Source organism: Phoca vitulina, unplaced genomic scaffold, assembly GCF_004348235.1.
Source record: "Phoca vitulina isolate PV1807 unplaced genomic scaffold, GSC_HSeal_1.0 scaffold111, whole genome shotgun sequence".
NCBI lineage: Eukaryota > Metazoa > Chordata > Mammalia > Carnivora > Phocidae > Phoca > Phoca vitulina.
Genome location: NW_022589814.1, coordinates 1,099,809 through 1,126,496, shown reverse-complemented (window position 1 = coordinate 1,126,496; position 26,688 = coordinate 1,099,809). Strand labels below are relative to the sequence as shown.

General features: G+C 36.5%; 1 protein-coding gene across 9 annotated transcripts in view; it reads right to left on the bottom strand.

Annotated features, from left to right (window-relative positions):
• HUWE1 (HECT, UBA and WWE domain containing E3 ubiquitin protein ligase 1) overlaps positions 1–26,688 on the bottom strand; it is a 162,845-nt gene that overhangs the window by 108,957 nt on the left and 27,200 nt on the right. For all 9 annotated transcript variants that reach the window (XM_032398210.1, XM_032398204.1, XM_032398211.1 and 6 more), the window contains 4 exons: positions 22,880–22,948; positions 17,115–17,213; positions 16,237–16,443; positions 14,955–15,107 (listed from right to left, as the gene is read on the bottom strand). In XM_032398210.1, the coding sequence (XP_032254101.1) occupies positions 14,955–15,107; positions 16,237–16,443; positions 17,115–17,213; positions 22,880–22,924 (504 nt within the window). In that variant the 5' untranslated portion in view covers positions 22,925–22,948. The remainder of the gene's footprint in view (positions 1–14,954; positions 15,108–16,236; positions 16,444–17,114; positions 17,214–22,879; positions 22,949–26,688) is intronic.

Here is a 26,688-nt window from a genome sequence, read left to right as displayed (position 1 = left end):
GGCTGAGCACAGGAAGAGGTAGTAGCCAAGAAGACATGGAAGGGCAGTTCTGGAAACTCAGGAGGACCAGGAAGTGGTTTAGAAGCCAAGACTATGGTCTAGTCTTTAAAAATTACATTTTCTTTTTTCCTAAAAAGTACTAAAGCGAATTTAACTTTATTATTTTTTAAATCTTTAAGTCAACACATTTTATTTATTCATTTTTATTTTAATTCCAGTATAGTTAACATACAGTATTATTTTCAGGTGTACAATACAGTGATTCAACAATTCCATATATTATTCTGTTCTTATCAAGAAGTGTACTCTTAATCCCCTTCACCTATTTCAAACCCACCTCCCCCCACCTCCCCTCAGGCAATCATCTGTTTGGTTTTTGGTTTGTCTTTTCCCCTTTGTTCATTTGTTTCTTAAATTCCACACGAGTGAAATCATATGGTATTTGTCTTTCTCTGACTTATTTTGCTTAGCATTATACTCTCTAGGTCCATCCATGTTGATGCAAATGGCAAGATTTCATTCTTTTTATGGCTGAATATTATTCCATTGCTTATCCATTCATCTATCGATGGACAGGTGCTGTAGTCTGGCTACTGTAAATAATGCTGCAATTAACGTGGTGCATATATCCTCTCGAATTTGTGTTTTTGTATTCTTTGGGTAAATACCCAGTTATATGATTACTGGATCACATGGTAGTTCTATTTTAAAAATTACATTTTCAAAGAAATATTTAATGCTGTGACAAGATACCATGGGTTATGTGGAGGGAAAAGCAGCATATGAAACACAATGCTATCAGTTATTTTTTGTACATGATGGTGACTGAAGACTGTTACTTCTTCTTTACAATTTTATGTACTTTCTTACTTACAACACTAAACATGAATTACTTTCGTAAAAATTCTGAGACAAGTATATTTGCAAGTAAATATTGGAAGGTGAAAAAAAAATCAACAAATCTGAAGCTAGGTTAATTGAGATCACCCAGCTGGAAGAGTAGAAAGAAGGAAAATTAAAAGTAAGTCTAAGAGATAATGTGGGACTCCATCAAGTGTACCAACATATGCATAATCAGAGTCCCAGAAAGAGGGGAGAAAGGGGAACAGAGAAATTATTTATAGAAATAATTGCCAAATCATCTCAAATTTTGACCGAAGACATGATCTACAAATCCAATTCAAGGGAATCTTGAAGCAGCAAGAGCAAGAGAACTTGTTATGTACAAGTGATCCACAATAAGATCAATAGCTGATTTTTCATCAGAAACCATGGAGGTCAGGGTACAGTGGGAAGACATATTCAAAGTGCTAGAAGAAAAGAATTGCCAATCAAAAATTCTGGATCTGACGCAATTATCCTCCAAAAATGTAGGAGATGGGGCACCTGGGTGGCTCAGTCGTTAAGTGTCTGCCTTAGGCTCAGGTCATGATCCCAGAGTCCTGGGATCGAGCCCCACATCGGGCTCCCTGCTCAGCGGAAAGCCTACTTTTCCCTCTCCCACTCCCCCTGCTTGTGTTCCCTCTCTCACTGTCTCTCTCTCTCTGTCAAATAAATAAAATCTTTAAAAAAAAAATGTAGGAGAGGGGCGCCTGGGTGGCTCAGTTGGTTAAGCGACTGCCTTCGGCTCAGGTCATGATCCTGGAGTCCCGGGATCGAGTCCCGCATCGGGCTCCCTGCTCAGCGGGGAGTCTGCTTCTCAACCTCTGACCCTCATGATCTCTCTATCTCATTCTCTCTCTCAAATAAATAAATAAAATCTTAAAAAAAAAAAAATGTAGGAGAAATTAAGAATTCCCAGATAAAAGCTGAGGGACCTTATTGCTGGTACAATGATTCAAAAAATGCTAATTGGAGTCCTTCAGGTTGAAATGAAAGGGCACAAGACAGTAACTTGACTCCATATGAAGAAATAAAAAAACAGTAATGTAGCTACATAGGTAAATTATAAAAGTCAGTATTAATATATTTTTAGTTTTATAACCCCTCATTTTCTGTGTTTTAAAAGACAACCATATAAAACAGTAACTATACATCTATACTGATGGGCACACAATGTATAAAGATGTAATTTGTGGCAACAACACAAAATGGGGGGAACAGAGCTATACAGGAGCAAAGTTTTTGTGTACTATTAAAACTAAGTATTAATTCAAACTAACTCTTCATTACTCAACTGTTAGTCTAATCCAAAGGGCAGATGTTTATAATTAGAGACAAAAGATAAACAAGGAAATAGAAGAACATTAAATCAACTAGACCTAACAGATAAATATACATAACAATCCACCCAACAACAGCAGAATACACATTCTTCTAAAGTACGTATAAAACATTCTCCCAGATAAGACCATATGTTAGGCCACAAAACAAACTTCAAGAAATTTAAAAAGAATAAAACCATACAAAGTTATCTTCTCCAAGACAATGGAAAGAAATTAGAAATCCAAAACAGAAGGAAATCTGGAAAATTCACAAACATGTAAAAATTAAACAACACACTCCTAACAACCAATGGGTAAAAGAAGAAATCACAACGGAAATTAGAAAATTCCCCAAGATGAATGAAAATAAAAATATGACATACTAAAACTTATAGGATTCGCTGAAAGCAATGCTTACAGGGAAATTCACAGCTGTAATTACCTACCTTCAAAAAAAGAAAGATCTAAAATCAGTAACCTAACTTTCTACCTTAAGGAACTAGGGAAAAAAGAGCAAACCAGACCCAAAGCAAACAGAAAGAAGGAAATGATAATAATTAGAGCAGAGATAAATAAAACAGAAAACAGAGATATAATCAAGTAAACCAAATTTGGTTCTTTGGGAAAAAAAAAAAAAAGAACAAAAATAGACATGCCTTTACCTAGACTGACCAAAAAAAAAAAAAAAAAAAGTATGTTCTTGCTTTCCCTTGCTCTTTTTCAAATGTACATACAGATAGGAGGAACCAGTGAAAAGGGAAAGATTTAAGGCAGCTGGCTATTATGTTCATCTTCAACAGCTGGATCAAGCTACTCAATTTTTTTGACTTATCTCAAAATTGAGCTTAGGTATAAAATTGAGAAAATGATGCTTACAGCATCTTTTTGATGATTAAATGAGACAAGAATGTGTAAATTACAAGGTCCAACATTAAGAACTTAATAAAAGCATTTGTTACCAAATATTGATGCATTAAAGATATTCACTGTGGCATTATTTACAATAGAAAAACACTGAAAAATAACCCAAACAATGAGAAATGTTCTGTAAATGGAGGTAATATGATGGCATAACTTCAGAGTATTTAAAATATTCACTTACAAAAGGCATAATGCCATTATTTTAATATCAATTTCTTCTCTGATGGTATTGGTTTCATTCCCCAAATGACTGCCCACCCCAAACAACATAAGAACACGTAGTTATACTTTCTTTGAATGCTTTTAGCTTCATGCGTTCAACACTCAACTTTTTAATACATCTTAATTTTACTTTGATGAGGTAGAATCTAATTTAATTGCCCCAGTTAGCCAGTTCTTATATAATATTATTCATTGAATAATTCCTTTTTCTGTTAATGTGAAATGTTGTCCTTATTATAAATTCAACTCCTACATGTTGGATCTGTTTGTGTAAATGTTCAACTGAATTCCACTGTTACTACCATGCTACTTTAACTCCTACAGCTTTATTTAAAAAGTTTAATACCCAGTAAGAAAAATACTTCCTCGTTACATTTTCTATTTTCTTGGCTATTCCCAGGACTTCTGGTGAAGAAACATGGAATTTGCTGATAACCATGAGGATAAAGGGTACAAACATTTGATGCCACATAGAAGAGACCAAGAATGAGACTGAGGATCAAACCAAGGATCTGAACCTGCAAGGCAGAATAAGCTTGAAAGGCTGTACACCTTTACAATTGTTTCTTTTGTTTCTTCTGTTGTCACAACTAATTGTTTTAGCATACTTCTATTATCTGTCACCAGAAAAATCTTTCCATCTTTTGTAATCTGATAAAAATAGAGCACCAATGACTAGAGAGGTGTGCTAAACTGGAATCCTTAAAAAACCATGTGCCAAACCAAAACTGATCCATGAAAGTCTGTGACACTGTGACATTTATGATATTACCATTATACTAAACACAAAGAAACATTTCTTACAAAATTATGCAAAGTTAATTGGGGAAAACACTAATGCTAGTACATTAAAATCATAAAATTATATATACTATGTGTTCAGTCATGTAAAGAAATATGCATAAAACAAAGACGAAGAAAATCTACCAAAATGCTTAGACACATGGTCATGATAAATTATCTTCTGTACATTTCTAAATTTTTAGAATTTCTAAATTCTAAATATGTACTGAGCACATATTTTTATTATGAAGAAAAGTTTCTTTTGCAGCCAACAAGGTAAATCTATGGAATGTTTGAGATTCTAGGCTATTTATTAGGACTACTCAGAATAACTAGTTCTTTGTCCTTTTTATTATGCACATATATCTGCTTTCTCAACTACTATGTAAGCTTTATAAAGAAAAGAACATGTTTTGTACTACATCCAGCACAGGGTTGGTCATATATTTCTTAAATGGTATCAACTGGAAGGTTTGGGTGTGGATTCAAGAGCTGCATCTCTGACTGACACACCCAGGTTTGGAATAAAAACCAAGCTATATAGCAACCCCTAACATCTAAGACAGTAACAGCAAATAATACATTTTACACTTCATCAGAGGCTAAGAGCCCAAAGGCTTTTCCCAAAAATAATATAACTTCTGAATCTCACTATCCTCACCTACCTTGTAGTGTTATCATGATTCTAGCAATTAAGCAGACACCCAATAAATATTTTACCATCCATGCCATAGAGGCATATTTGACCCCACCTCACTAGATGGGATTTGCTAAAGAGTAAGTATTCAGACATCAGGAGAAAGGCTTGATGTTCTTTGACATGGAACTGTAAGAATTCAGTAAGATTTCATAACTTTACATAATAGGATAGACTAGACCAGTGGTTTATAAAGTGTGGTCCCTGGACCAGCAGCCTTAGTATCACCCAGAAATTTGTTAACAACGCACATTATTGGGGCACCTGGGTGGCTCAGTTGGTTAAACGTTTGCCTTCGGCTCAGGTCCTGATCCCGGGGTCCTGGGATTGAGGCCCACGTTGGGCTCCCTGCTCAGCCGGGAGTCTGCTTCTCCCTCTCCCCGCCCCCTGCTTGTGTTCACTCGCTCTCTCAAATAAATAAATCAAATCTTAAAAAAAAAAAAAAAAACCAACAACAATGCACATTATCCGGCCTTGTCCCAGGCCTACTGAATCAGAAACGGGAGGGGGAAGGAGGTAAAGGGGTGTGAACAGGGGAGGGAGACCAATAATAAAATTACTCATACATGCTCCAGTTTGAGAACCAGTGTACTAGACCTTCACAAAACCAACTGGCTCAAAATGGATGAAAGACCTAAATGTGAGACAGGAATCCATCAAAATCCTAGAGGAGAATACAGGCAGCAACCTCTTTGACTTTGGCGACAGCAACTTCTTGTTAGACACATCTCCAAAGGCAAGGGAAACAAAAGCAAAAATGAACTACTGGGATAAAAAGCTTTTACACAGCAAAGGAAACAATCAACAAAACTAAAAGGCAACCTACGGAACAGGAGAAGATATTCACAAATGACAGAGAAAGGGCTAGTATCCAAAATCTATAAAGAACTTATCAAACTCAGGGCACCTGAGTGGCTCAGTCAGTTAAGCGTCTGCTAAGGCTCAGGTCATAATCCCAGGGTCTTGGGATTGAGCCCCGCACCAGATTCCCTGCTTAGCTGGGAACCTGCTTCACCCTCTCCCTCTGCCCCTCCCCTCTTTGTGCTCTTTCTCTCAAATAAATAAATAAAATCTTAATTTTTTTTTATTTTTAAAGATTTTATTTGACACAGAGAGAGAGAGAGAGAGCACGAGCAGGGGGAGCAGCAGACAGAGGGAGAGGGAGAAGCAGGCTCCCCACTGAGCTGGATTTGGGGCTCAATCCTAGGACCCTGGGATCATGACCCGAGCCGAAGGCAGACGCTTAACCGACTGAGCCACCCAGGCACCCCAAATAATAAAATCTTAAAAAAAAAACTTATCAGAATTGGGGTGCCTGGGTGGCTCAGTTGGTTAGGCAACTGCCTTGGGCTCAGGTCATGATCCTGGAGTCCCAGGATCGAGTCCCACATTGGGCTCCCTGCTCAGTGGGGAGTCTGCTTCTCCTTCTGACCCTCCCCCGCCATGTGCTCTCTCTCAAATAAATAAATAAAATCTTAAAAAAAAAACCTTATCAGACTCAACACCCAAAGAACAAAAAATCTAGTCAAGAAATGGACAGAAGACATGAACAGACATTTCTCCAAAGACGACATACAAATAGCTAACAGACACATGAAGAAATGCTCAACATCACTCAGCATCAGGGAAATACAAATCAAAACCATTATGAGACACCACCTCACACCTGTCAGAATGGCTCAAATGAACAACTCAGGAAAAAAGAGATGTTGGCAAGGATGCAGAGAAAGGGGAACCCTCTTACACTGTTGGTGGGAATGCAAATTGGTGTAACCACTCTGGAAAACAGTATGGAGGTTCCTCAAGACATTAAAAATAGAGCTATCCTCCCATCCAGCAATTGCACTACTAGGTATTTACCCAAAGGAAACAAACGTTGTGATCTGGAGGGGCATCTGCACCCCAATGTTTATAGCGGCAATGTCTACAATAGCCAAACTATGGAAAGAGCCCAGATGTCCATCAACAGATGAATGGGTGAAGAAGTTGTGGTACATATATATACTGGAATATTAGCCATTAAAAAGAATGAAATATTGCCATTTGCAAGATGTGGATGAAACTAGAGAGTATTATGCTAAGCGAAATAAGTCAGTCACAGAAAGACAAACACCATATGATTTCACTCATATGTGGAATTCAAGAAACAAAACAGATGAACATAGGGGAAGGGAAGGAAAAATAAAATAAGATAAAAACAGAGAGGGAGGCAAACCATGAGAGACTCTTAACTATAGTAAACAAACTGAGGGCTGCTGGTGGGGAGGTGGGTGGTGGGATGGGGTAATTGGGCAATCAGCATTAAGGAGGGCACTTGAAGTAATAAGCACTGGGTGTTATACGCAACTGATGAATCACTAAATTCTACCCCTGAAACTGATAATACACTGTATGTTAACTAAAAATTCAATTTAGGGCACCTGGGTGGCTCAGTTGGTTAAGCCACTGCCTTCGGCTCGGGTCATGATGCTGGAGTCCCAGGATAGAGTCCCACATCGGGCTCCCTGCTCAGCTGGGGGGGGGGGGTCTGCTTCTCCCTATGACCCTACCCCCTCTCATGCTCTCTCAAATAAATAAAATCTTTAAAAAAATAATAAAACAACAACAACAAACCAACGGGCTTTTAACAATTCAATAAGTCTTGGAGAACTTTCTCTACATTTGCAGTTAACCAACCACTACTCATATTCACAACTGGCCCACATCACTGGGTTAAGGGAGTCACTAAAAAACTATCATGAGAAAAGATACACATAAAAAGTCATTTTTCATGAAGATCAAAACATGATGTTCAACATTTTTTCTAGAAGCCATTTACCTTTTTTTGAACCATTTTTTGAAAATATGTACATAAACACAATAAATAAAAACATCACAAAGATTTGGGGGAAAATACTTTAAACAGAGACAAAGGGCTAATATCTCCAACAGAGCTTTTATAGAAAAACACTAAACCAAGAGAAAAACGGGCAAATGAACAGACAATCCACAAGAGCAAATCCTAATAGCCAAACATGAAAAGATGCTCAAATTCATTATTCATCAGGTAAGGGCCAATTAAAGTAAGATGGAGATTACTGGGACTCTTACACAGAATCAAAATTACCAATAAGTAAGGGCATATATATAAGACTGCTTAACGTAGCAATCATTGTTCATAATAGGAAAAAAAGAATATGCATTAATAGGGAAATAGTTGAATAAATTATGGAACATTCAAACTATGGAATTATGATGTAGCCATTAAAACAATGACATAGTTATACAAGTGATTTAGTGAATTTTTAACAAACCATTAAATAAGAAAACTGAGATGCAAAAATGTCCTGCCTCTGTAATTCAAAGACAAAAATACCCTAAACATGTCAATATAATATAAAGATAAAAATACATACACAAGGATACATTTTAGGTTGTAGGAAGATGACCAAGAGAAAAAAAGACTACACCAAAAAAAACCCCAAACATGTGGCAATATGTATTTATGCAAAATAATGTATATATAGTTTTTAAATAAAGTAAATATAAAAGGGATTTATCATGTAGTTTATGTGCTGACAACCATCTTCAATGATAGCTTCCATTTATTATGTGCTTTCAATGTGATCAGCATTAAACCTAGGAACTTTATGACTCATTTAGTTTACACCTAAAAACTATGAGGTAGATACCATAATCCCCAATTTACAGATATATAAACTGAGATTAATTTGATCTGTTGACAGAATTAGATCCTTCTAAACCCAAGTTCTTAACCACATGCAAGTGAATACATGTAATTGTTGCACAGGGCATGGATGACAAAAAGAATTCAGATTCAGGAAGCAGTCTAAAAAACGAAGAGACATGAACCAAAATGTCTATTGAAGACCACTGTTATAAGAACTGTCACATTTCAAAAGAAGATGTAGGAGAAAGCAACCCACGTCGACAAGTTACATTTTTGAGAAAAATTAAGTTTTAAAATTTTAATAAGAGAGTTTGAGTAATTGTAGTTACCACTACTAAACACCTAGCATATTATGTCTTATCCCTTGAAAACCTTAAGATGCTCTTATTTGTAATAACAAAGCATCAAGCACATAATATAGTAACAAAAGCTGCAATGTACTGCACCCATCAAGATTGTAAATTGTCTGGGACTTAAAAGTCAACCTTCCATCTACAGTCTTTATGTTAGCCCAATTCAGAGGAAAAAGGGAGCACAAGTGTCATACAAGGTAAAAGGAGTCCAAAACGCTTTCTATGGTTTTAGTTACCCACAGTCAACAGCAGTCTGAAAGATGATCCTCCTGACATATTGTCAGATGGTCCAAAAGCAGACCAAGGCTGTATCATGATGACTACATGACAATGCCTAGTCGTTCACCTCACTTCATCACATAGGCATTTTATCGTATCATAAGATGAAAAGTGAATGCAGTACAATAAATTATTTTCAGAGAAACCATATTCATGTAACAGTACAGTATACTGTATACTGTAACAACTCTTGTTACAGTATAGATAATCAAATAACCTCAAAGTGGGGTGCTATGATCCAACAAAATATTAATTCTGATAGGTGCTGTTATGGCTCTACACAAAACACCAAATTTACTAGAGTACTCTTCTTCCATCTCTAAATGTAAACCTTGTTCTGAAATCTGAAAACCATTCAATATGGCTAGAAAGGTTATGGCTCATATAAGCAAATAGATCAGGTTTCAAACCCCAAATCACTGCCTGATTATGGGAATTATAAGCAAATCACTTCACCTTGCTTAATATCATACTCTTCATCTGTAAAATGAGGGTAAGAATTCCTACTCTCAGAGTATTAAGGGGATTACATATAGTAGGTATTAAATCAGGTAACAACTATAGCACAAACAATGGAATGTTACAGTCATTAAAAATACATCTACAAAGTCATTACAAATTCTCACATTTAATTATAAAATATATAATACATTATAGCTATAAAACATTTAAAGTAGAGAATATAAAAAGTGAAACTCACCCATCATCTTTTCCCCCAATTCAATTCTCTAAGCTTACAATTAAGATATGTAACTTTCTGTACTTCATTAATATAGTTTTACTTTTGGACTTCTAAAAAACCATAAATGGGGATCTTCAACTAACTTTTCTTGCTGAGATCCTTTCATCGAGGAGCTCTTTTAGGGTCATACATAGGCTTATGCCTTGTTAAATATGATATTTCAAAATTTTTTTCCAAACAATGTGGTGCAGTGAGAATACTTAAGCATAATTTTTATGCACACTTGAATATATTTCTAACATAATTTCCTTAAATTAGAACTACTGGATGAAATAAAATGTATACATTTTAAAATTAAAGGTGCGGCCAAATAACCCTACAGCAGGGCATTTTTACACCAACAGTTTGTAAGTACCTGTTTCCCCACAACCTAGCCAATTGTAGATAATATTGACAATCTAATGGTAAAAAATGATCTCACATAATGTACATTTCCCCATTATTCCTAGTGTAATCTTTTCATGTTTTCTTGACCAAGTTTAAAAATTATTTCATATTCCTTTATGAATTATCTGTCCACATACTTTTGACGTTTTCTTACTGGGTTATTTACATTTTTAAGGATTTGTAAAAGCTGTTTACATAACGTGTTACTCCTTTGTTGTACACAGTGCAAATACTTTTTCCCAGTTTAAGAAGTCATCTGCCTTTTCTTTATAACTATTATTTTTACATAAAATCTGTCAATTTTTAAAATGGCTTATAGGTTTCCTGACTTAGGAAATCCTTCCTCATGAAAGATGTTAAAGAGCTGCCTATGTTTACTTCTAAATATGTTTGTAGGATTATGTGAATAGTGTAAAGAAATGATCTAAACACATTTTTCCCTCAAATAGTCAATTGTCCCATTTTTCTTTATAAACAACACGATGCTTACTATTTCATTCTGCAGACATATTTGTCTATTCCTATGCCAATTAAAAAAACTTAAAACATATTGAATAACGCATGCTTGCAATCACTCTTTTGCTCCCACCAGTTATCTGTATGTGTACCAAGCCAGGTGTTTGTCTCTAAACTCATTTATGTCAGTTGTATATATTATAAGTAAGTTAAAATATTATATAGAACAATGATTTAAACTGAAAAGGGAACTATTTTTATAAAAACTAATCTGAATGTTTGGCAAAGGCTAAAAAGGCAAGATGTTAAAATAAAAAGTGTTAAATTAGGGAAAAGAGATTCGGGATAAATTATAAAAATTTCTAATTCTGTATTCAGGTTCCTTTACAAACTGAAGTCTTTACACCGTTGTTGCTCTACTTTAAAGAAATCAGAGATGATAGTTGTAGTTTATGTAAGTAAGAGAACAGACTATTTCTGACTCAAAGTAGTGTCTGTGGCCTTACATTAGAAAGATAGGAAAAGAATTGACATTTGTGTTTCAGTTTTTTAAAAAGTGGTATGTATTGGGGCGCCTAAGTGGCTAGTCAGTTAAGCGTCAGACTCTTGGTTTTGGCTCAGGTCATGATTTCAGAGTCATGGGCTCTGCGCTCAGTCTGGAGTCTGCCTGAGATTCTCCCTCCCTCTGCCCCCTTTACACCCCAACCCCCGGGCTCACACTCCTCCTCTCTAAAAATAAAATCTTTTAAAAAAGTGGTATGTAGTAATGACATTTTTAAAAAGATCTGCTTTAACATTTTTACAATAACTAACCTAACAACTATTGACCCTAATTTGATCAAAGAGGGCTTCTACTATATTGTGTCTTCCCATGCAAAAAATGGTATCATCTGTCTCTGCTCACAAATTTAGATCATCTTTTAATCTGTAAATAAAGGTTTAGTTTTGTTCTAACAGATCTTAAATACTGCTGGTTACCTTTATTTTCTTTTACTTATTTATGTAAACCATCTGTCTGATTATTGCCCATTCACATTCCTTTCTCCTTGCCAAAGGCAACACTTTTCACTTCTTGTATCTATAATTTTTTTCAAAATTTTATGTTGCTCTGTGTGTACATTTTTAAGTTTCAGAAATGGTACTGAGCAATAAACATTTTTAACCACCCCCCAGCATTATTTTTAAAAGCTACTGATGTTGCTACATGTACTATTTGGTTCACTGCTTCTAACTGCTACATATTCCATAATATGCATGCAGCACATTTTACTTATCCAATCTACTAACTGCCACAATGATGCAGTATTTTCCCAGATGTTACCTTATGGAATAATGTGAAATCATCTTTGGGATATATACCCAGGAGTACCAGTCAAGAGTTCCTATAGCCTCACATGCTTGCTAACACTTACCATTACATAGTTTTCTAATTTGTTAATCTGATAGTTTTATAAGCTGTATTTCTCTAATTACTGAGTTTCAACATCTATTAATGTGCTGAATTCCCTGGTCTGTGAATGATCTATCCATAGCCTTTGTTTATCCTGGTTAATTTGGAGGTGTTCCTTAAATATACTACAATGACAGAGTCCCTTGACAGTTTTTAAAAAAGATTTATTTATTTATTTTAGGGGGAAAGGGACAGAGGGAGAGAGAGAGTGTCTCATGCAGACTCCACACTGAGTGCGGAGCCCAACATGGGGCTCGATCCCATGACCCTGAGATCACAACCTAAACCAAACCCAAGAGTCGGACGCTCAACTGACTGTGCCACCGCGGCACAACACCCCTGACAGTTTTAAAACATGGCTAAACACTTATCCACCTATCACTACTCTGTTAAGTTTTATTGTTGTACACAGGCCAGCTGATATTCCACCAATTGTTCGAATGTGGTATTGGTCCATGACAAAATGAGTTTGCACCAGAATGTTAGTCAACCATATCAGTAAGTACACTGTTTATTCCAACTGATGTTTTTCTTGTTCAAGGAAGCAGTGTGCTGATTTACATTCCGATGTGAGTGCCTATACTGCAGTGAGTTACGATGTTTTTCAATGAAAGGGAAGTCTTAATTTTGTATTATCAAATTTAAATTTTTACGATAAGGTTTATGCTTTGGGTTTTTTAAGAGTTCCTTCACTACCAGTAAATCACAATATAACCTTCTCCATTACCTTCTCTTAATGTATGGTTTTACCCATTATGGCTTATTTTAATGTACTCGTTGATACCGTGAATAGGGTCTTTTTTCTAATCATCTAACTGGTTATTACTAATGTATAGAGGAAATATTTGTTTCTGTATAGTGATCATTTACTTGGCTACCTCACTATACTTTTATTAGTTCTAATAATTTTATACTGTCTCCCCAGAAATCCAAAAGCCTCAATCCTATCACCTTCAAATAGTAATAAGTTTTCTTTAAGACTTTATTTGTTTGAGAGAGAGAACACACACGAGCGGAGGGAAAGGCAGAGGAAGAGAGAGAAGCAGGCTCCCTGCTGAGTAGGGAGCATGATGCGGGGCTGGATCCCAATACCCTGGAATCATGCCTTAGCCGAAGGCAGACACGTAACTGACTGAGCCACAGGCGCCCAAGTTTTCTCTTTTAATATGTATCCTTCATTTCTTCCTTTTCTCTTGTATTTGTTAGGACCTCTACTATAATTTTAAGTGGCAAAAGTAATAGCATTTTTGTGTGACTTTTGAATTCAATGGAGATGCTTCAGTTTTTCCATTATGACTTCCGGTAGATGATTTATAAATTTAAATTTTGTCTTCCTAGCTTTCTAAGAGTTTATATTAGTTTTAATTAATGTGCTGAATTTTATCCAATGCTTTTGAAGCATCTATTGAAATATGGCTTCTTTTTCCTCGTACTGTTACTTGGAGAGCCAATACTGAACTGTCTTACATTTTTTAATAACATGAGAAAATTATGTTAACAGAATAGGTCGCATATCTGTATATACATATTTGCAAATACAATTAGAAAATATACTCAAATTTTGAAGGAAGCTCCATCTGGATGAATTAAAGGTGATTAATATTCTCTTTATACTTTTCTGTATGTCCCAGAATTTTCACAATACATGTTATATATTATATCATTCAAAAATGATTTTTAAGGAGGGGTGCCTAGGTTGAGCATCCAACTCTTGGTTTCAGCTCAGGTTGTGATCTCAGGGTCGTGAGATTGAGCCCTGCGTTGGGCTCTGCACTCAGTGTGGAGTATGCTTGAGACTCTCTCTTCTGCCTCTGCTCCTCCACCCCCCACCCCTGGCTCTCTCTCCCTCTCTAAAATAAATAAATAGATTTTTTTTGGGGGGGGGAAGATTTTTAAGGAATCATGTACCTAAAAATAGCCTGAAACTTGAGTTATATTATTTATGATGTAATCATTAATTGGCTTTTAAAAAGTCAGCCTTACCAACTTTCTTTTTTTTTTTTTAAAGATTTATTTGAGAGAGAGAGCCACAAGCAGGGGGAGTGGCAGGTAGAGGGAGAGGGAAAAACAGGCTCCCTGCTGAGCAGGGAGTATGTGGGGTTCGATCCCAGGACCCTGGGATCATGACCTGAGCTGAAGGCAGTTGCTTAACTGACTGAACCACCAGGCACCCCTCAATTTTCTTCTAAGAAAGCTTTCTAGCAAAGCTTTCTACCTCTCTCAAACCCTAAGTACATATGATCAATTTGTCTCTAGGAACACTGGACAATAGCTTGGTTGAGTTACTTTTATATGAGAGTGGTTTTTTTTTTTTTTTTGCCTTCAATTATAATTACTACCATCACAAACCAATTACTGAGCGTAGCACTAAGTACCCTACATTTCATTTTATTCTGAAACTACTCTTAAGGTAGATATACTAAATTCCCAGAGAGAACTGGTATCAGAGCTAATAAGCAGGGACAAGACTCAAATCCAGATCGCACCCTACTTCCTTCCTAAGTAGAATCTGATTATGAACTTTCTTTCTAGAAAAGCTGTTGCCATTTTTGAACAGAGTGATTCTGCTTTGTGAGTAGAGATTCATGAAATCCCTCAAAATTGCTCCGTAACAATTGAGAATACTTCTTAGGTTTTGGGGGGAACTTAGTTAAGGGGCCCCCATAATTCTATTCAATTAGGCCAGTAAACTTAGGGATAGTAATCCATTTTGACAATGTAAAAAACACCTGTGAAAAGGAACTATATGGTCCAATTTTTGTGCTCTTCCACTCTTTACCCATGACTCACCTCTGCCAAGTGTTGTAGCCGGGTTAGCAGTGGGGTTCTCTTGTCAGATCCAAGGCGTGTGATATAGTTTGATCTTTTGCTAAATACATAGAGAAGATTAAGGACTGCCAGCACCACTTGCATATCAGAGGAAGCCAATAAAGTTGTCAAATGCTACAGGGAACAAAAAGGGCAAGATTATGGTATCGGGCACACTAGGCCTTGAAAACTTAAAATGCCTATGTAGTAATAGATTTGTTCATATACACAAAGCTATCAAGAAGTTTAATACAAAAAACTATTTATGAATATTTGAGCACCTACAACATGCAACCTTGTCCCCAAGCAGCTTATAATCTGGCAGCAAGCCAGAAAGTCCAAGTTTTTTTAAAAAAAAGAAAAAAGTGAGCAGCAGCTCAAAATTGCACAGGTGTCCCCATGGGAAAAAACAGATTACAAAAGAGACAAATGTGATATTTTAATACAAAGTGGAACTTAAGAACATTAAGTCTCCAACTAGACTAAAAGTATTGTGAAAGAGGTAATTTTATGCTCCTTCTGTATCCTTTGACAAATATAAAATTGGAACTAATTAAAATGCAGGGTCCTCCATATAGAAGCTAAAGATAGCAACAACAGCTGGTGGCATTTATGACTGTTACAGTATAGTGTATGTAACAGTAACCCAAAAGTGACTAGATTTTTTAATAAAATCAAAGTTCATCAATATATTGAAGCATTTGGTCAGTGTTAAAATCATTATGTCACTTAGTTGGCAAGAAACCTAGGTATTTCTGGTTGCTGATAATCCTGAAGGCTATGTAGTTCCTTTTGCAACTAATCTATTTTATCTTTAACAGACTGCTTATCCGTTCCTCACTTAAAACCGTGGGTGCTATACTTTAGTTCAGTTATTCCACTTTTCCCAAGCCATTTCCTTTCAATTCTGATCCTATTTCTTTACCAAAGACTTGGGAAAATAAACCTAACAGGTCATTTGGGCAATGAGTAATGTTCTAATAACCTGGAACAAAGATCAATTTTTGCAAATTCCCAAGAATACTTCAATACATGTATTACATTCTCATTAATTTCTTGAATCTGGAAAGGCAGAGTGAAGGTGACAATAAAGAACCTTCCCAGCAACCTGTGAAGGGTATCTATATCCAAAAAACATCATCGTCTTTGACACCGAAAACCCCAGACCTCCATAATGAAAAGGAAAGAAGCAATTATCAGAAAGAAATAGCAATTTCTTTATCTCTGGACATGAAGAGATCACATAGGCCTGAACCTCTCCTACCTCTATGGAACTGTACAGATGCCGGGAAAAGCTGTACTCAATGAGCAAGGCTGTGAAGTTCAACACAGCCAAGAGAAGCATTTTCAGTTGTTCTCTTTCCGGCCTATCACATACGAGCATCCACGACATATTCTCCACTGTTTGTCCAGCATCTGCCAGGATTCCATCAAAGCGGTCCAACAGATCCACCCAGTGGTATAACTCACACTGGAGAAGGGAAGAGAAAGAGGAACATCGGAGAATAAGGTACTAAGTACTATGTGGGTGCTTTGCTACAATTGATTGCTGAGCGTGACACCTAGACGAGCTCACTTCCCACCTTTGCTTCTCTTTAAAACCCCCCACCAGTACAGAAACCTGTATGAGAAATATCATACTCTGAGGCATATAAACCTGAGCTCATTATTACATCAGTGCATCAAGTACACATGTGCTAACACCAGTAGACACCTTAACTAGGTCTTCAGAGAGAGAATTCTGGCTACATTCTGAGGTCTACAAATACAATGACTCTCCCTGCCAGAACCCATTTTATCAGAAGTGTTCATTTTTAGAGTTACCTAAAGAAGATTCTTTTAACTATCTCAAACTCATATTGTCAAACTAAAGGAATTCTGTGGTTGAAATTCTTTATCACCACCTGTGTAAACATTCTTCATCTTCAGCTAGCGAAATTTTCTTTCACATTTTTCAAAATTTCCTTGGTGTTCACAAGCTAAAAGTTACTGGTCTAGAGCTGTATTAGACATACACTAGATACTTACTAAGTAACTGATGAATGATGCTACCTCACTGTGGTTTCTCTTTCCATATCAGAGAATACAAAATGATGTACTAGTCCAGGGAGCCCTGTCTTTTGGGAGCATGGGTTCACATACCTTCCCAATGTTCCATGTTTTGATCTGCTGCAGTTCCAAGAGGAGTTGCTCATCATTACAAACTTTGAGTTTGTCTATTAAGGCTCTGCAGTCTGCAGGCTGAGAAAAACAGGTATTCACAAAGAGTGTTTTGGAGGATGAGGGATACACAAAAACAAAGAATGGGAAAAGGAATCTTTAGGCCAACACACTTAGCAATTTAACTTCTGAAAGAATATACTATAATAGAAAATGGGAAATTTGCCAATCACTTGGGATTAAAGGGAAATATTATAATAAAACAATCCATCTGTGCATTTTTAACTTGGATAAACTTGTACATGTAGACAATCTACTTGGAAGGGTACAGACAACAGAAATAAAGGAAACGAGCTAGACACCAATAAAAACAAAATGAAAGAATCTGTACCACAGTCTGAAAGTTAACTAAAATGCCTGATAAGAAATGTTGAATCAGAGGAACACTGAAAAACCCTAGTGAATTCACAGTTAAAGGTGAAGATTAGCACTGGCTGTATTTCTCTGCAACATTAAACCCTCTAACTGTAGGAGGACAAAGACCTTCTGAACTTTGTAATACTGGGACTTCATTCTTACAGGATTCCCATTGCCATATATTCCTGCTCTCTTTTACTGATGAAAGGGCCTGTTTTTCAGGTAACAAGGCGTGGATTGAGAGCTTATAGTAAAGTTTCTGAAAGTGGAGGAGGAAGAAGGCTAGGGACTGGGACAGAGAAGTCTTCTATTAATGGATGGCAGCTGGAAATGATTACACTGGCTTTTTTTCTCTGTAAAGCAATATGGTATCCTGGAAACGGGCCTAGATCTGCAACCAAACAAAACTGGGTTCAGTTCTTAGCTTGATGTTTAATAAGCTGTTTGATCATGAGCTAGTCCAATCTCTCAGCCACAGTTTTACCAGGAAAAGAGACCTAATAACTACCTTGGTAATGTGAAGTTCAAATGTTTGCCACATACTAAAGCACTTATTTCACATAACAGGGGCTTAAATATTGAGAGACAGCATACTACTACAAAGAGTATGGGCTTTGGAATTAGATAGTTGGTAAGCTACCTCTTTGAATCTTAGTATCCTCTTCTGCAAAATGAACTACCACCACCTATTTATCCAGCAACGTTGTTGTGAGATTTAAACTAGAGGTATTTTCAGTACCCAAAACACAACATGGAAAAACAGGGGTTTAAAGGTTTTCTTTAAGCTAAGTCCCAAACCTTTCTCCCTGAGGAAGCATTATTAAGAGCTACCTGAAATTTTTGTGGTAATTAATGCATGTAAAATCCTTGGCATAAAATCCTTCCATAAACTGGCCTGCACTTTTTTCTCCTCTCCTTGAAGTCATATACATTGAGGGAGAGGTGATGAAGCAAGAGAAACATAACATGGGAGTCTGAACCACCTGCTCATGTAATTCACTTGCGCCTTCTGGACCTATTCAGGCTTAGTATCTAATATACCACTTCAATGTCTAATGGAATGCAGTTATACAGATCCAATTTTTTGATTCTGTGGGTTAGATTACACCCAATTAATGATGAACATCTGAATCCTATAATCACTTGATATCTCAATCAGGCATTCAGTCTGTATCAAGTTTCAGTTGCAAGCCAGAAGCTGCTTTTCTGAATGTTAGAATAGTTGTTGGCAGACAATAGCCTTGCCAAAATTCTAGGAATCTCAGCTGCACTTCTATCACAGCTTGCCAGAGGCATCTTTGGCTGACACCTAAGTCAGACATCTCATTCTACTAGGTCAAAATGTCCACATAGTAGGGCAACTTATACCATAACCTGAACCTTTCCCAGACTCTTTTCTAGATCCAGACCTCACTATCACTTTAGAGGTTATCCAGTAAATGAATCAAAACAAGCCCAAATTTGATGTATGCTGGTTCCAAAATCCAAAGAGGCACCTCATATGTTGTTCCTCTGTCTTCATGGTATATGGTACAAGGCACAGCAATTCATCTCTCACTTTAGAAGGGAAATCTTGATATTTCCCAGACCTCTGAACCCCTAGAAACTTTCCTGATGTGGAAGACCCTGAAGCTTCAAAGGGCAGTCAGTCTCTGGCATACGTATGTCTAAGGCATCTAAGGTACTTGCGTTTTCTGCTCACAAGATACAGTCAGCAAAATGGCATCAATTTAATATACCAGCATGATGTTCTGTTTTATCAGCAGTCTCAAGGTCCCTACAGACCTTGTGGTTTGCAGAATGCACCAGGGACAAAAGTCTATCTTTACCATCTTGTTCCTGCTACATAAATGCAAACTGATTGTTATTTTCCTTCTCCAGGTAATGCAAAAGAAAGCACTTGCCAGTTCAATGGATGCATACTAATTGCCAAGGTTCACATTGATTTGCTCCAATAAAGATATCAAATCTAGGGGAAAAATCCTTTGCACAGTTGCTGATATACAAAGTGATCAATAAATGTGTTTCTTGTGTAGCCACTATGGAAAACTGTGGAGATTCCTCAAAAAAATTAAAAATAGAACTACCATATGATCCAGCAATTCTACTTCTGGGTATTTAACCCAAGAAAATAAAACAATAATTTGAAAGGATATATGCACCCCCACGTTCACTGTACCATTATTTACAATAGCCAAGATATGGAAACAACCTAAGAGTCCATGGACAGATGAATGGATAAAGATGGGGTGTACATATACAGTGGAATACTATTCATCTTAAAAAAGAATGAAATCTTGCCATTTATGACAACATGGATGGACCCTGAGGGCATTATGCTAAGTGAAAGAAGTTAGAGAAAGACAAATACCATATAATCTCAACTCATACATAGATTCAAAAAACAAAAAACAAATTTAAAAGACCCAAGCTCGTAGATACGGAGAATAGACTGGTGATTGCCACAGGTGGACAGGTGGGAAAAATGGGTAAAGGGGGTCAAAAGGTTAAAAAAAAAAAAAAAAAAAAAAAAAAAAAAAACTTTAAATGTCCTTAAAAATAATACCTAGTATTAACCACAGTACAGAAAATTGGGTATGCTGCTCAAGGAAACTAGGCATCTTCAAGCCTTAAAAATTTATAGGGAGGGGCACCTGGGTGGCTCAGTCAGTTGGTTAAGTGTCTGCCTTCGGCTCAGGTCATGGTCTCAGGATCCTGGGATCAAGCCCCACGTCGGACTCTCTGCTCAGCAGGGAGTCTGCTTCTCCCGCTCCCTCTGTGCTCTCTCTGTCTCTCTCCCTCTCACTCTCTCTCAGGTAAAAAATAAATAAAATCTTTAAGAAAAAAAATGTATAGGCAATGATCTAAAAATTCCAATTCCAGGACTTTATCCTAAGTAATTTGCTAGGAGCTATCAAATGTTGTGAGCCAGGAATGTGTGCATAGGTGTGACCCCAAGAACGTATCTGTACCAATCCACTAGGTAAAAGAAGAAAAAATTTGCATTTCTCTGATTATCTACAAGGTTATTCTGGAAGTTTAATGAATTTGTTCTTTTCTGAAATGACCTATGTCCATTTTGTCATTGGGATATTCATCTCTCCTACTGATGTAGCTACTACAGTTCACTGCTGAACGACATGGGGGTTGGGGTGCTGACTATCCCCCATGCAGTAGAAAACCTAAGTAGAATTTTTTTGACTCCCTAAAACCTTAACTATTAATAGCCTACTGTTGACTGGAAGCCTTACTGGTAACATAAACACTCAACATATATTTTTATGGTATGTATATTATATACTGTATTCTTATAATAAACTAGAAAAAGAAAATGTTATGATTTTTAGAAAAATAAATATACATTTACAATACCATATTTATTTGAAAAATATCCATATATAAGTAGAACTGTGCAGTTCAAACGCATATTGTTCAAGAGTCAACTGTGTATTAGGTTACAAATATTTCCCCCAGCTCGTCATGTGCCTTTTTACTTTGGATATATTACTTTACGCTTCTGTTATTTTTTTTTCCCCTTTGTTTTAATGCTTGGAAGGACCATCCCCATCTAACACCAGGTAAATATTCATTTATATTTCACCAAGAATTTATTTCTTTTAAAAATATTTGACTTTTAATTTATCTAGAATTTCTTCAATAATAGTCCCCACTCCTCAAAAGTCAAAATAATTTTCCTGACACAGTTTCTTGATTAAAATTGTCCTTCCCTACCAACCAATAATTCCTGTAATTATCATATGTTAAGTTCTTACGCACAGGTACACTAAGATCCTTTCCTAGGTTATCTTCTTACACCGATGCCACAGTTTTATTTTTTTAAAGATTTTATTTATTTGACAGAGAGAGCGAGCGTGAGCATAAGCAGAGGGAGCAGGGGAGGGAGAAGCAGGCTCCCCACTGAGCAGGGAGCCTGATGCGGGGCTTGATCCCAAGACCCTGGAATCATGACCAGAGCCAAAGGCAGATGCTTAACCAACTAAGCCACCAGGTGCCCCGATGCCACTGTTTTAATTTGTGTAGTTTCTTAAGGCAAGTTTTCTTTTTGCTCTTTCGTTTCCAAAATAATTTGGGTATATAACTGTCAAAAATCCAAGATGCCAAAACACATCAAAAACAAAATCAAAAGGAAAGTATCCACAGATATGAAAGTGAACATACTTGATATGTATGGCACTCAATAAAAAACCTGATATTCCAATGTCAAATACAAAATGACCAGCATGAGCAGACAACCAATATAAGGCCAATAAATTTGAAAATATATGTAATTAAAGCATGAAAATTAAAACCATGAAATATTTTCCCCCCACTTATTAACAAAAATCTAAAAGATAATCTGTAATGTTGATAAGGGTATGAGAAGACAGCATTTCTCACATTCATTAGTATAATGCTTAACAAAAAAGGGCGGGAGAATGTCCATGCAATAATCTTTTAAATATGAGAAGAAATATAGCAAAATGTTAATAGTGATATCCATGGTGATACTTGCCAGGTAGCTACAGTTTTTAAAAACCAAGTGGCTTGTATTTAGAAAATGAACTAATTGATTATGTGCCAGATACTTTGCTAAGCATCTGCCTCACATCAAGGAAAGAAAAATTATCAACCCTGTTTTACAGCTGTGAAAACCAGGCCACAAAAATCTAGTGATTTAAACTCATGTCTAATTCCAAAGCTCGTGCTCCTTGAACTATAGCATAATGGGATCCACAGGAGGGTCATAACAATGCAATACTTTCTTAACCTCAAAATGCATTTTAAGCCAGCTGACAGAATATTGGACTAAACCTGGGATTTCTACTGCTGACATAGGATCAACTGACATGGTCAACCAATACACAGGTTAATACAGGCTAAGGTGAATTGTATGATTAAGGATCTATAATTTTAAAAAAGCTACAACACTGGCCTCACAAGAAATCTAGTTAAGAAAGGTGTTACCACTTTAATTTTTGAGAAAACAAAATTGAAAAAGACCCCACAAGTACAGACAGAATTTGAATCCACATCTGCTCTTTCCATTATACCACACTGCCTTCCAACACATAGAAGACAGCAGCCAGGGAGCCTACTTCAGGTACACAAAGCTACAAAGAGTTTAGTGCTCACTTTCCACTGGTGACTAGCTTATTCACTTTTTTAATCAAGGGAAGTTCAAAAGTAAATTTGACCATTTCAAGACAATTTGCTGTTTTATTGCACTTTGTATATATAAGTGATGACATAGTTTGAAGATCAGTATGGTTGAACTGATTGCCAGGACTTTTTCTGAAATGAAAAAATAGAGCATACTTCTGGATACTTACAGCCTCAGTAGGTGTCTTTTTCAGTTTAGTCCTGTCTACTTTCATGTTTTCGATTTTCTGTTTTATGATCTGAAAAGAAATTTCCCGAAAAAGTGAGAACTTAAAGTTGCAATCTTAAGTACTATATGCTTGACATAAACAAGAGAGAATGAAGAACATGCAAAATCCTTAAAGCAAAAACTCTGGAGTTATGATGCCATGCCAACTAGAGGCACAGCTATGAGGTAGGGAAGAAAAAGGAATCTCTCCAGACAAAATTGGCCCACATCCATATGTTGAGTAAGACTGCAATCAATTTAAGCCAAAATTAAAACACTTTTTTAAAAAACAAACCTCTCAAACTCATAACTGAAAATAAAAGATCATAATGTTTTTAACACACCTCAGGATGGAAAAATTCACCATATCCTTGTAGTTTTCTGGAAAATTTAGCAATTCTACTTCTGGGAATTTATCCAAAGAAAATCATAAGGATGTACACAAATATTTAACCACAAGAATCTATACTGCATGACCATATGTAATAGTGACAAATTGGAAAGGACCAAATGTCCAAAAAGGATTGGTTTAAAATGAAATATTACACAACTGTTATAAACACTGCACACAATTATATAACAAAAAGATGTTCATGGTGAAATAAAAAGGTTATAAAACGAACAGTATAAACCTATGTCTAAACTGCTTAGAAGGGGTATGCATCAAAATGTTAACTCATTGCTAACCAAAAGGATTATGTATACGCATCTCTGTATCTTTTATTGTTTTAACCAATAAAAATATATTAGTTGTGTTAGAAAAACAAAGGCAACACAACACTTTTATTTTTAAATTAGAAAATGATGTATAAGACTCCCACTAGAAACGTCCTAAGCACAGAACACATCATTTTTACTAAGGCCATTTAATTTAGAAGGCACAAAAGTGGGCAACCCACAGTATAAACCTATGTGATCTTTCATGGCAGACAAGGGACAGAAAGAAATAAAGGTTTCTCCCATTAGCAACTAGGACACCTGGACAGAAGTAGAGGTGAACTGAAAGCTCTTTACACACCAAGGATTGTCCTACTAATGTTATTTGCTACACAGCAGTAACTGAAGGTCAATGTCTCTCCCCCAAGAAGGCTGTCATAGTATAAAGCTGACCAAGCACAAGTATAAAATTCAGGTAGCTTTTGGCCTCAATTTAGTCCAACATACTCAGTACTGTGGAAATAAAGTGTTATTTGCCTACACGGTCGGCATCTATTTAACCAATGGACACTTCAGGAAGAACTGGTGAAACATCCAGAGTATATTCTAAAATGCTTTTGTAGAGACAGACACACACACACACACACACACACACACACACACACACACACACACAGTTTTCCCTCTACGGTTCACATGTTAGGATATGAAATTCCAGATTACTTTTTAAAAAATTACCTCAGAATATAAAAGAAAATGAACAAAATGCCTGCTGCCTACAACTTCCAAATATCTAAAACAAGACCAACAGGATTCTGGCAACAATCTGATCCATGTAGTGGAAATTTAAGTGAGCTACTTGTATTCAGTTTCGGCTTTTTCTCACAAAACTTCTCACACTCATTCCCTAAAACAAGCAGCTATCACACTATTGTGGCTGCAGTCATTTGCTGGGAGGCTTTGAGACTACCTCTACTGTGTAGCAGCCAGCCCCAACACCATACAACCCAAATCACTGAATGCCTTCCTTCCAAAATTAGGAACAAGGTAAGGATGTCCATTCTCACCACTTTATTCAACACAGTGTTGGAAGTTCTAGCCACTGTAGTAAGGTAAGAAAATGAAATAACAGGTATATATATCAGAAAGGAAAAACAAAACTCCCTATTTGCAGATGACAAAGGATTAATCTAGTAGAAAATCCACCAATGTACAAAAAAACCACTCCCAGAACTAATAAATGATCTCAGTAGAGTTGCAGGATCCAAAATAAACACACAAATCAATCTATTTCTATATACTGGCAATGGACACATAAACTCCAAACTTTAAAAGTATACCACCACTCACAATTGCTCAAAACAAAACTCTAAAATACTTAGGTGTAAATCTAACAAAGCATGTATAGGACTTGTATGTTGAAAACTACAAAATGTTGATTTAAGAAAAACCAAAGAGCTAAATATATGAAGACATATACTATGCTCATAGGACTCAACAACACAGTAAAGAAGTCAATTCCCCTCAAATTGACACATAGGTTTAATGCAGATCCTACCCAAGTCCCAGCAAGATTTTTTTTGTAAATAAACTGAGATTATTCTAAAATGTATATGGGGTGCCTGGGTGGTACAGTCAATTGAGCGTCTGACTCTTGGTTTCAGCTCAGGTTGTGATCTCAGGGTTGTGGGATCAAGGCCTGTGTCAGGCTCTGCACTCAGCACAGAGTCTTCTTAAGATTCTCTCTCCCTCTCCCTCTGCCCCTCCCACCCCGTGGACTCACCTGCACGCTCTCTCTAAAATTAATAAGTCTTTAAAATATATATGGAAAGACAAAGGAACTACAACCGCTAAAATAATTTTGAAAAAGAGGAGGAATCACTCTATCCAATTTCATGACATACATATATATCTCCCTACAAGAGTTAAGATATATAATATATGTAGTATTGGAGGTGGGATAGATGCATATATCAATCAGAACAGACTCAAGAAATAGACTCATTCAAATATGCTCGACTGATTTTTTTTTTTTAGAGAGCAAGCGAGCGCGGGGGGGAGGGGGAAGAAAGAAGGAATCTTAAGCAGGCTCCATGCCCAGCATGGGGCTCGACACGGGGCTCAATCTCATGACCCTGAGACTGTGACCTGAGCCGAAATCAAGAGTTGGGTGCTTAACCAACTGAGCCACCCAGGCGTCCCTACCCAATTATTTTTGACAAAGTTGAAAAAGCAATTCAAAGGATAGTTTCATCAACAAATGGTGCCAGAGCAAGTAGATATCCATAGGCAAAAGATGAAGTTTGACCTAAGCCTCATTCTTTATATAAAAATTAACTCAAAATGAATCATGTGGTGAGAATGTGGAGAAAAGTGAACCCCTGTGCACTGTTGGTGGGAATGTAAATTGGTGCAGCCAATATGGGAAAACACTATGGAGGTTCCTCAAAATATTAAAAATATGATCCAGCAATTCCATTTCCGGGTATTTAGCAAAAGGAAAACACTAACTTGAAAAGATCTATGTATCCCCATGTTTACTGCATTATTTACAATAGCCAAGACATGGAAGCAATCTAACTGTCCATTGATGGATGAGTGGATACACATACACACACACACACACACACACACACACACAGGAGTTATTAGTCAGCCATAAAAAAGAAGGAAATCTTGCCATTGTGACAAATGGCTGGACCTTGAGGGCATTATGCTAAGTGAAATAAGTCAGAGAAAGACAAATACTGTATGGTCTCACTTACATGTAGAGTCTCAAAAAACAAACAAAAAAGTCCCAAAACACTGAACTCACAGAACAGATTGGTAGATGCCGGAGGCAGGGGTGAGTGAAATGGGTGAAGGTGGTCAAAAGGTACAAACTTTTAGTTATAGAGCAAACAGGTTATGGGGATATAATGTGTAGCATGGTGACTATAGTTAATATTGTATTATATACTTGATAATTGCTGAGAGTAGATCTTAAAAGTTTTCGTCTTAAGAAAAAATTCTGACTAGACTTACTGTGATCATTTCACAATATATACAATACCAAATCACTATTCTGTACACCTGAAACTATTATAATGTCATGTTATTATCTCAATTTAAAAA